A 14,560-nucleotide genomic window follows, 5' to 3' on the forward strand; every position below is an offset into this window, starting at 1 on the left:
GGATGCTTAACGGACTTAGCTACCCAGATGCCCCTAAAATACTTGTTTTAAAAGGAGATTCTTAGGCCCTCTCACCACAGATTATGATGCATGGAGTCCAGAAAACCAATTTTAAATAATGCAGATGGTTCAAATATTCCATTTCGAAAAACTATGACGTAGACAATTATTACTTTATCATCATGTAATAATGTAAACGCTCAGAATATATGAAATTAAGTGAATATATTCTTCCTCTAAAACCTACCCAAGACTGCGCTTGGAAAAGATGTCTGCTATAACCTTGACATTTGATGCTTTAAGCTGAAGAAAGCGTGCCACTTATAAGAGTTTAGCTTTGTTAAATTTTGAATAATTGAGATTTAACTATATATTCCAAAATGATATAAAATTTTGAAATAACCCATAATTCTGTAAATGAGTGGCAACAAGCAACTGCTGTGAAGGAATTTATAAGTTTCAAAGAATACAATTTTCTGATTCAGATAAAAACATGCACTTTTATTTAAGAAAGAGTAACCCTGCATTTAGAACAGGAAATTCCAAATGAAATAGATCCACACCCCTTTAAAGTATGGGTATTAACATTTTTTTCACTCTCTGTTGCTCTCTAAACCATTATTGGTGGTTCTTGTGGTAAAGTCCCATAATCTGGTAGTGGTTGCTGTTTTCCTCTTCAGTGTTTTATTAATAACTTATTTTAAAGTACTATTTTCTTAGCCTCAACCTCAGAATTTTTTTTAGACATTTGCCACTGGCACCAAGATATGAGCCAGAACTCTTTACACAGCTATCCTTAGCCTGCTCTTCAGTGGAAAATAAGAGGAAAAAGCCTTCTTTTTCTATCCTTTTTAGGAAGCATTTTCTCAGAAGCCACTCTTCTCACGTTTTCCTCATTTGCTTTAAAAACCCTTCCCAGAATCAATGTTCCAGCCATCTTTAATGAGGAGGGTTAAGTGCCTCCTTTTGCAGTTTACCATGTGGACTGACTGCTGCTTCACTATCAAGGTCCTACCCCTAGGGAGTTTCCACCCAGCATCAGAAATGCCCAGCACAAGGCTATGGACCTTATTGGACTCAGGAACTACTGAATGAGAAGTTAATCAATGTTTCTCACCTTGTAGGTACTCAACAAATTAGTGTTTAATAAATGAAAGCATTTCCAGACTGGAAAGTCTGGAGTTGGATGTCAGAAGTCCCATATTTGAGTTCTAGTCATTCATTCTGAAGTATTTATTGAGTGTTTCTTCCGTGCTAGACACTGTGTTTAGACACCGGCTAAAAAGATGATTAGGGAGGTTCCTGCCTTCTGGGAACTCACAATCCTAGCTGTATGACTCACTAGCTGGGGGGCTCAAAATATACAAAATATATTTGTATACATTGCATGGACACATCAAGTTCTCTCTCTCAGTTGTCTTAGTTGTTTAATGGGAATAATAAAACTTCCTTATCTACTTTTTGTGTTTTGTTAATATTTTGATTGAGATAGAATTGATGTATAACACTGTATAAGTTTAAGGTATACGGCGTACTGATTTAATACATTTATATATTGCAATAGATTACCACTTTAATGTTACCTAACACCTCTATTATGTCACATAATTATCATTTCTTTTTTGTGGTGAGAACAATTAAGACTCACTCTCTTAGCAACTTTGAAGTTTATTACACAGTATTGCTGACTATAATCACTGTGCTGGTACAACAGATCTCCAGACCTTATTTACCTACTAGTTTCAAGTTTGCACCCTTAAATACATCTCCCCAATTAGCCTTGCCCCTCCTAGCCACCATTTTCTTCTATTTTTATGAGTTTTGCTTGTTAATATTCTGCATACAAGAGATATCATACAGTATTTGTCTTTCTCTGACTTATCTCCCTGAGTATAAAGCCCATTCATGTTGTCTCAAATGGCAAGATTTCATTCTTTTTTGTGGCTGAGTAGTATGAATTGATTTTAGTATTACTGCAAGACTCCTTGTTCTTAGCAGTGTGCCTGTTCAGGATATGACAATATTAGGTTAACTGAGGGCCAAAGAACCAAAAAGCAATTGCATGCTCAATGTTTACAAATTATAAATATATAATTTAATTTAATGATTATATTGGTTAAAAAGAAAGCCATTTTGCTTTCATTCTTAGAGTTGTATTAATCCATTTTCTGCCTCAGAAAGAAGAGTATTCTAAGCATAACTTTATTGTCTTCTGGTAACTGAGAAAACAATTCAGGGTCTCTTAATCTAGACTAGTGGTTCTATATTTAAATAATTTATAACTTATAAACGTAATTATATTATAAATTTATACTTTATAAACATTTATACACTTCACTACTGATGAGAAACTACTATAAGAAATTTAGAGGGGCGCCTGGGTGGCTCAGTCGGTTAAGCGTCCGACTTCAACTCAGGTCATGATCTCATGGTTTGGTTCGTGAGTTCGAGCCCTGCGTCGGGCTCTGTGCTGACAGCTTGGAGCCTGGAGCCTGCTTCGGATTCTGTGTCCCCCTCTCTCTGTGCCCCTCTCCTGCTCTCACTCTGTCACTCTCTCTCTCTCTCAAAAATAAAATAAACATTAAAAAATTTTAAAAAGAAAGAAATTTAGAGAGAGAAGAGATTACAAAACTCATATATATGTTTTCTTATGGTATTTTCGTGATTAGTTTTATAATGACATTATAGTGAGGATTAGCTATTTTGGTAGACTTGTTACTCATGATTAGCCTTTCAAATGCTTTTTGAAAATCACTACGGTGTGGCAGACTATGAGGCTTTCAAAACTTTACCTGTTTCAGATGATGTTGGGTTTCTAAGTACAAATAATGATATATAACTTAAAAATACAATCAGTCTCTGGTTAAATCATGTAGCTCTGAAAATTACAGTAGATACTTCCAGTATCCTCTATCTGGAAATTCCTGGGAATTTTCCAATAATAGTTTCTAAAGTTGTGTTTAGCTACTTCTGCCTGTGTTTTTTAAAGATTGAGCTGTAACTGACATATAACATATTAGTCCCAGGTGTGCAACGTAATGATTTGATATTTGTATATACTGCAAAAGGATCACTATGGTAAGTCTAGCTAATATCCATCAACATACATAGTTTCAAAATTTTTTTTCTTGCTCTTTGCCCATTTTTAAATTGGATTTGCTTCCTTGCTATTGTGTTGTATGAGCTCTTTATATATTTTTGATATTAACCTTTTTTCAGATATATTGTTTACAAATATTTTCTCCTGTTCTATAGGCTGCCTTTTCAGTTTATTGTTCCTTGCTGTGCAGAAGCACTTTAGTTTAATGGAGTCCTCCTTGTTTAGTTTGGTTTTTGTTACCTGTGCTTTTGGTTTCTTATTCAACCTATTTGCTTTTATGGACTGTTATGAGAAGTCAGCAAAATAATAATATGAAGGCAAAACTGAAAAAGTACTTTGTAAACTGAGAAGTACCTTCTAGAAGTATCACTTGATTTCTTACATTTCCCATTCAATCAGTAAGTATAAAGAGATCCTGGGTGGCTCAGTTGGTTTAACATCCGATTCTTGATTTTGGCTCAAGAATGATCTTCTAGTTCCTGAGATCAAGTCCCTCATCAGGCTTCCAGGCTGTTATCACAGAGCATGCTTGGGATTCTCTCTCCCTCTCTCTCTCTCTCTCTCTCTGCCCCTCCCCTGCTTGCATGCATGCACACGCATGTGCGCTCTCTCTCTCAAATAAATAAACATTAAAAACAAGAGGTCTGCGGAGAATACAGAATTTAGTCTTAAAAAGAAAAACTCATTTAAATCTGTCAAAGCTGTTATGAGAATTGTAAAAAAAAAAAAAAAAAAGTAGTAGTGTTAAAATAAAACAAAGGAAAGAATAAAACATCTCACATCTAAGCTCATGTATATATAATACCACAGTTGTCTGTGGTATTTTGGGCAGCTGATTAAAAAAGCAAAAAACAACTGAAAAAAAAATAGACATAGAAAATCGTTCCAAGAACAGAGTACCACCCAGTAACCAAAACATTCCACTTCTTGGTTATGTAATTTCATGCTACACCTTAGGTTTATTTTAGAATATTTTAGCCTATGTCCTCCCTCCTTGACCTTCTTGGTTTGCTGAATGTTAAAAAGAGAGAGAATATGACTTACTGGCATTTCAGGAAAAAAAAAAAGTTCCAGTGTAAGGCTTACATGTCTAAAAAGAAGTCACAACAGGCACCCACTTAGGCTGCCCGGTCAGGTGAGAACGGGCATAGGCTCTAGAGTAGGACCACCTGGGCTGGAATCCTGGCCACAGTGCACTGGTAATGTTACTTAACCTCTCCAAGCTCTGGATTTTTCATCAATACCATAGGAATGATAATAGCTGTGGATAATTAAATGAGATTAGGTACCTAACGCCTAGCTCAAAATAAGCTCTTAATAAAGGGTAGCTATTCTCTTCTTACCTATTTAACAAAAATGCACCTATTATCCTACCTAGCAGGAATTTTTGTGTATTCAGTTGGCTGTCACTTCATCTTGCAGTATCAAGTTTCAGGACCAGAAGTACAGCTGGCTACTACCAGCACTGCTAGGCACTAAATACGACGGCTGTCATCATACTTGTCTTCTGAGTGATCTTCCACTGAGAAGACATTACAGTGACCCATGTGGGCCGAAAACATTACTCCCTAGCACCCGCGATCATACCCAAGCAGGAAAAAGGTTCGTGAAATACAGCGGAAAGTAAGTTCCTGGCAAGCAAGAGGCAGACATTCACTTCACTTGGCCCTGAATGCCTTTGGAGGTCATAGTTTAAAAAGCTCTGAGGGAAATTTCTCACATTGGTTGCAAATGATCACATGGTACTTATTAAATGGTAGCATTATTATGTAAGTGCCTGCTTGCGTGTGGGACCGTCTAGAAAGAATAGGATAGGCACTGTATATGCCCTCTGATGATGTCATTAACAAACAGGTGTCTCAGTAAGGTGCCTCAGATTTCTCAATAGCCTCTAGCAATTTTGGGATCGGAAGGGTAAAAGATAAAGGCAATCTTACAACAAAAAAGAGAGAAAGAGATTTGTTTGTATGTGTGCACACAAGCGTGCATGTGTAAATGTTCTGGCTACTTTTAATAATTACATTGGTCCTCCCAAGTTCTGGCCTCATCCAACAATCTCCCATAAGAGGAAGTACTCAGAAAAAAGCATTTAGTGTTTTCATAGAATTTTATCTTGGCTATACTTTTGTAGAAGGCATTCACTAAGTGTAGCAAATTAAAGGTGGCAGTAAAAGCTATATAACTCAAGCACAGTGACAGAAACTCATGGTCTGACTAGAAATGCTTTTCAGGTAGCTATAATATGTGGTCTAAAGGGGCACCTGGTGGGGCGCCTGGGTGGCACAGTCGGTTAAGCGTCCGACTTCAGCCAGGTCACAATCTCGCGGTCCGTGAGTTCGAGCCCCGCGTCGGGCTCTGGGTTGATGGCTCGGAGCCTGGAGCCTGTTTCCGATTCTGTGTCTCCCTCTCTCTCTGCCCCTCCCCCGTTCATGCTCTGTCTCTCTCTGTCCCAAAAATAAATAAACGTTGAAAATTTTTAAAGGGGCACCTGGTGGCTCAGTCGGTTAAGCATCCAACTTTGGCTCAGGTCATGATCTCACGGCTTGTGAGTTTAAGTGCCGCATTGGGCTCTGTGCTGACAGCTCAGAGCCTGGAGCCTGCTTCAGATTCTGTGTCTCCCTCTCTCTCTCTGCCTCTCCCCAACTTGTGCTCTGTCTCCCTCTCTCTCTCAAAAATAAATAAAATGTAAAAAAAAAACCAAAAACATGTGGTCTAAAAACCCTAACTGAGGAAAAGTTTCATGTTATGATTTATGGAAGGCCTATAAGTAGAAAACTAGGCCAAAGAAGTACAGAAACACATTTCTAACCTTCAAAGAGACAAAGAAATAGGAAACATTTGAAAAGTGATTTTCCTTCATATGCCCCTTTCCCAAAGTGATGGGGCTGAAGGAGGGACCTCCCAACAAAAAAGGTGTTACCTGTGAATCCCGGTGAGCAGACACAACTATAACGATTAATGCCATCCATACAGACTCCGTGGACACAAGGGTTACTTGCACAGTCATCAAAATTGATTTCACAATTAACACCTGCAAAGATAAAAGTAGAAAAGAAACCATGCAGTATTACCACAAAAATAGCATGTGATGCTAGGTGTTAAGAAATCTAAAGAGTATACAGCCAACCCTAGATAGAGCTATATTAATAAAGGTGTAATTGTAGCTATGGGTAACTAAACAGCAAGGATATAGCAATCATAATTTTTACCATCATCTTATAAAAATACTCATGATACTTTGTTATGTACTTAACATGAATTTAGTGATGCCTTATTTCCAATTCATAGAAAAACGCTTTGGTAGTTTAAAAATTCTAAAACTAAAGCCCAGTAAAACTAGGCTTTAAACTAACAAAATTTCCATTGCAAGTTGTAAAAATTTTGATTCACTCATATTTTGTATTAATATTTATTAATAATAATTACATTAAAATTTATTGAGCCATTATTATGTGCAAGTACTCTGCCTCTCACTTCACATAAGTTTTCTTTAGTTTTCTCACTCAACTGGTACATCAAGTTGTAATACACCCACTGTATCGTGGACTTGCACAACTACGGCAGTACAGCCAGGATGTGAACCAGGCACTTTGGATTCTGTCTGCTTCACCACACCACACTGGTCACTCTGTGATGAACGAGGCCATGCTGCCTCACTAGCCACAAATGAGGCAAGAGTTTCCATACTCCTGGATACTTTTAGGAGATGTGTCTAGCCTTGACTGATAACCCCCATTCACCTACAATCAACCATGGCAGGCCGCAGGAGGCTATATTTTATTTGAGTAGGACCAGAAACCATGCCCAAGATGAGCCAATGTAATTTTCTCATTGGGACACTGGAATATGAACTGTGGGACTATATGAACTGTGGTCTATAAATTGCTCTGCTTCCTGATAATCTCTGCAAAGCTTTACCAATCAATTCTCACTTGGAATCTGTAAGATACTTCTGTGTGCTTTCACTAGATCTTTTGTCTATCCTGTAGTTATCATTTGCTTGTTTGCTAAGGAATCCTTAAACTAGTCAGGTTGGTTTCTGTGACTTAAAACCTAAAGAAACTTACTTAAAACAGTTTCCCATCATAAGACCATGGGTGAAAGAAGCCTCAGAAGTGATTCTGGGTTATTTATCTCACTTTAAGTACCCAGTAAATGAGAAACCACAATTATAACTAGCACATGGTAAAGTACCCCTTCTGTTTATACTCATCCAAAATCCAACTTACCAACTTAGGACCATGTTATGAATGGGTTATGGATTCTCACTCTAGAACTCAAAAGTCTATTCAGAATGATTAATTAAAATAGACCTGTCCATCTAGGCCTGTAGTACATGTCAGGTCTTTCTCCACCCATTATAGACCAAGATTTTTTTATAACGCCTATATCTCTTTGCTTTAATTCTCCCAACAGCCACAGGAAGGGATTTGGCAGTTTTCTGAGAGGTTTTGGGGCCTTCACTCTATGCTGCCTGCACACCACTCATATTTACTTCTTGCATTTCTCAGTGACAGCTACTTACACCTTGCCTTCTCTGTCCTCCGCAGGGAATACACCTGATACATCCTGGCATAATGATATAATCCCAGAGAAAACAAAGTGCTTGCCAACCCACCACTCACCCAGGTTTCTAGTATGTTTGTTATAATGGGAATGATAGCAAAGCCTAAAACAGCCCCACCATTCTAAAGGCGTCCATTCAATTGCTTGTAAATCTCTCAAATTTCTTTTCGTACTGCAATTTCTCATGTCTGGGGACCAGCCCGGAAGCAAATTGCTTTTGGAAGGCTTCACAAAGATCTATTCAGCCCTTTTAGTGAGTTATCTAAACGTGGGGAGGGGGAAGGCACTTTCAACTGTGAAGGCATGGGATGTTTTTCGTATGCTTGAGCAACTCAAAAAGGACTTTGTTTTCAAACTTGGCATGTATGAGGTCCTGGACGAAGACCAGGGCCTTTGACAAGTTTGAAGAAATGGATTTGGAAATAACAAAATAAAATGAGGGCAGTTAACCACCTCCCCCACCTTTGCCCCCTATGTAGGCCATTTTCCTTAAATCAAGAATGAGTTCTCAATAAATCACTCTCTTGTATTGGCAGGTTCCCTTCTAACAAAGGCACACACTAGTTAATCTTCCACTAATACATTTTCTTTGATCTGAGACATAGTACTTCTCTGTCCATTAACCACAGTTGTGACCATAATTATTCCTCAAATAAGTAAAACAGACTCCAGTGAGACCTGCGAAATGCTGCCGCCTGAGAAAATAACTCAACATTCCCCCAGCAAGGAGCAGCATGCCCTCCCAACTAACGAGCAGTCACTCAACCAGAGTCGGGGAAACAGCACTGAACTCGGGGGTGGGAAACGGTGGCTGTGCATTCTAATTTACAATGACTGGACCGTGCTGTGAAGTCTCTGCTCTCCCTGAGAATTCCCCCAAATGCCCAAGGTCCACCCAAAACACGGCAGAAGAGAAGTGTCACATTAAAGATACTGGACTCTGAAACAGAGAAAAACACAACTGGAAGGACAGGAGGGAGCGAGAGGGAAAAGGGCCAGCTTCATTACTCTGAGTGGGGTGGAAGTTCAAGGGAAAAGGACAATCAAATCAAGACACGAAGGCAAGAGGGTTTTCAATTTTAAATAATAATTTCGATTTTTTGAGGTGGGGTGTCTTCTTCTAATAAAACACACACACACACACACACACACACACACACACACACAGTCATCAGTTTTGCAAAACTATTGTCTCTAATTTCTCCACTGACTAGAGACTGAGATGATTCTGGCTGAAGCTTTGGCTGTGCTTTTCAGAATCAGGACTGTTTTTTAGGTATCGAAGCATATGCCAAGAAAGTCTGAGATATCTGTGCAAATTGTTTTTGAGGAAGAGTGAAAACTCCAGAGGAGACATAAAGAAAGCGGGCTTACCTGACGTGCCTGGCTGGCAGTTGCACTGGTAGCCATTTACAAGGTCAATGCAGCGACCATCATTCAGGCAAGGGCTGCTGTAACATTCATCTATCTGGTCACTGCAGATGGCACCCATGTACCCCGGGTTGCAGATGCAGGTGTAGGAATCAATCCCATCCTGACACTGGCCATGGTGGCAAGGATCAGGGTCACAGTTGTCGATGTTCTCCTCGCACAACACACCAGTGAATCCTTGAAAGGAATTTTACCAAGAAGGCTTAAAAACCAAGGCAGACTCCACACCTGAATATAAGTGTGGCCACATCCACTACAGACCTCATGTCCTAACATTTCTACCGCAGGCAACGAGCAGCTGAAACAAACCATTTATAAGGCAATCCTAGAGAGTTGTGTTTAAAACAAAGTTTTTCAAATAAAATTTGTAGAATTCAAATACCTTTCTCAGAATGATCAGTGGGTTTCACTGCAGAGATACCTTAACTGCATCATCATTTCATACTGGGCTTCAGTGGGGACTAGCTCTCAATATTTTTCCATTATATTTTTACCTCTCTATCCCTTTCTTCCCAAACCCAACATACAGATACTGTATTAATGGTTACGTGTATCTTATCTTCCCAATTCTGACCTTAGTATACAGAGAACTTTTCTTTATCCCTCTTAAATGCTCCCAGAGTACTGTGCTTACATATATACTAAGTTTTTAGTAAGTACCTGTTAATTAAAATGAATGAAAGATTATGAGCATTAAAAGAAAAAGGGAAAATAAGACTTCATTCAACTTTAAGTCCCTTTTAAAGGATTTTAAGGAAAGGCGAGGGGTGGGGTGGGCTCTCTTCCTTTCAAACATGAGTTCAAGATTTTTAAACTCTCTTCAGAGGTTATTCTCCATGAGGATAATCTGGCCAGAGGAGGACAAAATCTGGAACTCCTCCAACCAAAGACAACAGTTTGCAAAAAGAGAAAGAAGTGAACTGGTTCATCTGACGGGACCTAATCTAAGGAGGCCCAGTAAATGGTAATGTTCCAGTACTACTGAAACACTAATTCTCTGTGTTTATTTTTGTGACTTAGTTTGCTTTTCTGTCATCAGAAAGAAATCATGCACATGATGTTTAAAATCCTTTAAGAATCAATCTTCCAAAATAAGAAACAGGTCTGGAATTATATTCATAACTTCTTTTTCCCTTAAGCGGTCACATAAAAAATAAATTGAGAAATCATCTTTTCTAATAATTTCTAGTCCTTCTCTATAATACTGGTCTGTGTAAAAGCAAATGTGTAATAAGGGACATTTGACTTATTCAAATTCACTCCCAAATGAGAAATGTGGCCACAGATCAGAAATGCAGAATATGTATAAACAGATTCTTTTTCACTGTAGTAGCAGAAGTCAGGAAAGAGGACCTAAACTTTCCCAGAGTTCTCTCTCCCATTCAGATAACACACCTGACTCTCAGGGGCTGGGCAGTCTTTTACTCGGAAAACCTCTGCACTTGCACACAATGGCCCTTAGACTTCTGGGCCTTTGTTCAATCACTTGCCTCAAAAAACACAGAGACAGGTCTCCTGCTGAGAAGCCCTAGTGAAAAATAGCTTTCAGCTGGAATTCTTCCCTTTCCCAAAGGAGTAAGTCAAGCCAGCTGGAAACTCACCGCTGCCAAAATCTATCCCAGAAAGACCTGGACACCAAATGGAAATGTCCAAGCTAGGCCACTATTGTGGTGGAGAAGGAGGCAGGTGTTGTAGGAGGAAACTGTGAGAGAAGCAAAAACTATGCTGGAAGCAGCTCTCTCTAAACACAGAGCAGCTCATTAGTGGACTGGCCTGGTAGGGCAGCGAGTAGAGGACAGCCTCCTATTTTGTTCGGACAGACATATCAGGTGAACAGAAAGTGAGAACAATCTTACCTGTGGCACACTGGCATTCATAGCCATTTGGGTGATCAATACACTTTGCCCCATTCAGACACGGAGTACTGGAACAGTCATCAATATCAATCTGGCAAACTGGCCCAGTGAAACCTTAAAAGGGCAGAGTGATGACACGAGTCAAAGGATTCCCCTATGTCTATCCATCTAAGGTCTACAAAGGGCTTAAACCAGTGGCTCAGAAAACATAAAATTATTCTCCCCAGCAGGTAACTGGGATAACCGGGTGAAGCTCAGGGCATCAGAGACAACTGTGTGTGTCTCAACCTCTGTTTATTCCCAGTACAGATTTCACTTGCAGCTGAAGTAGGGACAGAATGGTTATACATGGAGCCCTCAAACAAGTGAGGGTAGCTTCAGAGGACCGGGACCTTCTCTCTGGAGAAATAACAAGGAGAGGCTATTGTCTGTGGCAGAAAATTTGGCATGTCTTCAACAGTAGCTTTGGGGGGCAAAAGGAGACACAGAGCATTCTTTGGAAAAAACTGACTTGTGTTGTCTGTTTCTGGACCTAGGGTGAAATATCTAACAATAAAAGTCTCACAGAGGGGCTTCAAGAATATGACCCATGGCGGGGGAAAATCCCTGAATAGCCTACAACTAAGGCTTCTGTGAGGTATGAACTTTCTGAAATATATACACAGACAGAGAGGTCATGGGCCATTCAGAATAGACTTGGACTTCTGGCCACAAAGGATTTGGATGATACACTAGCTGAAACAAACTCCCCGTTTCTGTACACACTCCGATTCCGAAGTGCTCACTTTAATGACTTCCTCATGTACAGCCCACACACATTCTCTCCTCCTCCCTTCCCTGTGGTCAGTCAGCTTTGTGCTTTCAAAGAAAACAGGGGCAGGTGGTGGGCACTTACCAGGCGGACACAGACACTGGAAGCGATTGACTTTATCTACACACTGACCATTGTTCACACAAGGGTTGCTCTGACATTCGTTTATCTCCAATTCACAATGCACACCTTTGAAACCTGAACAAATTAGACCACACAAGTGGCTTAGAAAGAAAGGCATATTCTAGCCAAGAAAGCACAAATTTGCAGATGACTACATCCTCTACGAGCATGAACATTTCTGCAGAAGGCAAAGTGGAGTCTCCCCTGATGGGAAATAGTCACTGCAAGTATCAGTGAGATAGGAGCATACGGTGAGAAACGCACATCACTGTGAAGAGGGAGAAAAGGTTACCTCCAAAGACACTGGTAAAATACAGCATGCCAGCAAAGACACTCCCACATTCTCTGACCAGGCCCTGCTTCACTTTCAGAGCAGTGCCAGGCCCATAGGGTCCCCAGTCAATGTTCACACAGACCCGCTGACCTGGAGATCCTGTTGCTCTCAGGGTACAAGTCAAGGTCAGGAGGGCGTTCCAGTGCTAGACTGGCTAGCAGGTTTAATCAAGTAAAGCAGCCACTATCATATGTTATTTTTTCATTTTTTCAATTATTATTATTTTTTTTTAGAGAGAGAGAACATGAGTGGGGGAGAGGGGCAGAGGGGCAGGGGAAGACAGAATCTTAAGCAGGCTCCATGCTCAGCATGGAGCCCGACAAGGGGCTTGATCCCACAATACTGGGATCAGTACTCAACTGACTGAGCCACCCAGGAGCCCCTCAAATGTCATTTTAAACTGGACTTACCTGTGCTCTCTGAGAATTCAAGAAATGGTTTCTGTAGAAGCACTCCAGAGTACAACTAACAATATGCACATTACTACGGATAAATAGCAAGTTCCTAAACAATTACGGGTAAAATAATTTTTATAAATGGAATAGTATGGTATTTATAATGTATCAAGAGATTAGGAAACCTTGCTATTTATAGGACTGTTATGGTAAATCCTTTGTTAAACCAAAGAATACTTGCATAAAAACAATCACTTCTGAATTTTTCTCTTACATGTAACTGATGTTGATATATGGACTTGTTTAATTTAGTGTCCATCACTCTAAGAATTCTAGCACTGCCTTACTCCTTAAGGGTCCCCTTGGCTAGGAACCCTGTCATTATTGGGAATTAAAGGCTGACAGAGCTCATGGGATTGCCACCCTGTACTGAGTGCTCCGCCTAAGAGAACTGCAGGGCACTGTCTCTTGTCTAGATCCCACATACTGACGGGCCCATGTACCTGGCATGCACAGACACGTGAAGCCTCCAATCTTATCCAGACAGGTCGCATCGTTCTGGCAGGGGTCGGAATGGCACTCATTGATATCCAACTCGCAACGAGGCCCTGTATAGCCCCTCAGACATTCACAGTGGAAGGCACCATCTGTATTCACACATTTTCCTGCATGCTCACAAGGATTGCTATTGGCTAGAAAACACAAGCACCAATTACTGGAATCAAAGAACTTTGATAGAATTTCCACAAATATGGATTGCAGAAGTGGATCTGACTCTGCATAATGACAGCATTAGGGCTAGGCCTTTAATAATCCGGTTCTCAATTTACTATTTTCTTCCTTAAAATACAAAGAAGAAAGGAAGAAGCCAAGGCAAGGCAAGACTAAAGCAATTTCAACTCTTGTGCATCTCTGTTCTTTTGCCCGAACTGTCACTTGGGTAGGGCTTCCTGTTAGGAATCAGGTACAGACTTTCCATTTACTCAGTTCTTAGAAGAGAATATATGTTTACATTGGGGGGTTATAAACAGTAAGCATGTAACAGGAGAGATCGTAGGTTTGGGTGTAACATGCTCCTAGAGTAAAATGTGCTTCTGTCTGAATGCTCACTGAGCTCGACAGACACCATGAGGCATAGGGAAGGTTCCGTGTACTTACCCATGGCACATTCATCCACATCTTCTGTGCAGTCAGCGCCTTTGTAGCCTTGTGGGCAGGTGCAAATATACTGCCCGTTCAGGGGGTTGGTATCACACAGTGCCCCCTTATGGCAAGGATTGCTGATGCATGCATCATCCAAATGACACAAGAGACCTGTCACACAGGGTGGGGCAAGGAGAACAAAGAAAAAATGTCCCTTACTTGAGGAAGAGTTTTCTCTTTCATGGAGTTGGGAAAATCTTATGCTCACCTCACCAAAGTCCAACATGGAGATTTAGAGGCAACTTCCCCTTTGCCTAATCCTACCTTAGGGACATGCTGCAGCCAGCAGCAAGCAAGGAGCTTCTGTGGACAACCCTCGTGCTCTGACCCTAAGCCCCCAGCTAGACCTCTCCTCAAGGGTACAGGCATCCTAGGCCATAAAGTGAGATGGTCAGAGGATGGTGACATGAAAATGGAGAGAGCCTTCTGAGAGGGCTGCCAGATTAGCAAATAAAAATAGAGGATGTCCAGTTCAACTTGAATTTCAAATAAACAACAAATAATTTTTTACTACATATTCCAAATACTGCATGTATCTTATATTTTATTATACTTTATTTAGCAACTACTTTCCTAAAATTATGCTTGCTACCTGACGATCATGGGGCCACCAGGATTTGATTAGCCTCAGAAGACAAAACAAAAACAAAAACAAAAAACAGCTGAACATCATAAACCTATACTAGAGTAGCTTTTTAATAGTGTCAACATTCCTGGCTCAAGTGCCCCCAGGACTCTAAA

At 40.3% G+C, this 14,560-nt stretch overlaps 1 protein-coding gene and 1 long non-coding RNA gene across 3 annotated transcripts in view; both read right to left on the reverse strand.

Moving 5' to 3' along the window:
- Window positions 1-14,560, reverse strand: part of NOTCH2 (notch receptor 2) — a 167,543-nt gene that overhangs the window by 45,519 nt on the left and 107,464 nt on the right. For both annotated transcript variants that reach the window (XM_045478844.1, XM_045478845.1), the window contains exons 7-12: window positions 13,775-13,930; window positions 13,120-13,308; window positions 11,849-11,962; window positions 10,954-11,067; window positions 9,041-9,274; window positions 6,021-6,131 (exon numbers count right to left, since the gene is read on the reverse strand). In XM_045478844.1, the coding sequence (XP_045334800.1) occupies window positions 6,021-6,131; window positions 9,041-9,274; window positions 10,954-11,067; window positions 11,849-11,962; window positions 13,120-13,308; window positions 13,775-13,930 (918 nt within the window). The remainder of the gene's footprint in view (window positions 1-6,020; window positions 6,132-9,040; window positions 9,275-10,953; window positions 11,068-11,848; window positions 11,963-13,119; window positions 13,309-13,774; window positions 13,931-14,560) is intronic.
- LOC123598567 lies at window positions 3,375-5,643 on the reverse strand. The gene is made up of 2 exons (XR_006712697.1): window positions 5,589-5,643; window positions 3,375-5,361 (listed from the first exon to the last, which is right to left on the reverse strand). It is a non-coding gene; the product is annotated as an uncharacterized LOC123598567 (long non-coding RNA).

Source organism: Leopardus geoffroyi, chromosome C1 (assembly GCF_018350155.1).
Source record: "Leopardus geoffroyi isolate Oge1 chromosome C1, O.geoffroyi_Oge1_pat1.0, whole genome shotgun sequence".
NCBI classification, from domain to species: Eukaryota; Metazoa; Chordata; class Mammalia; order Carnivora; family Felidae; genus Leopardus; species Leopardus geoffroyi.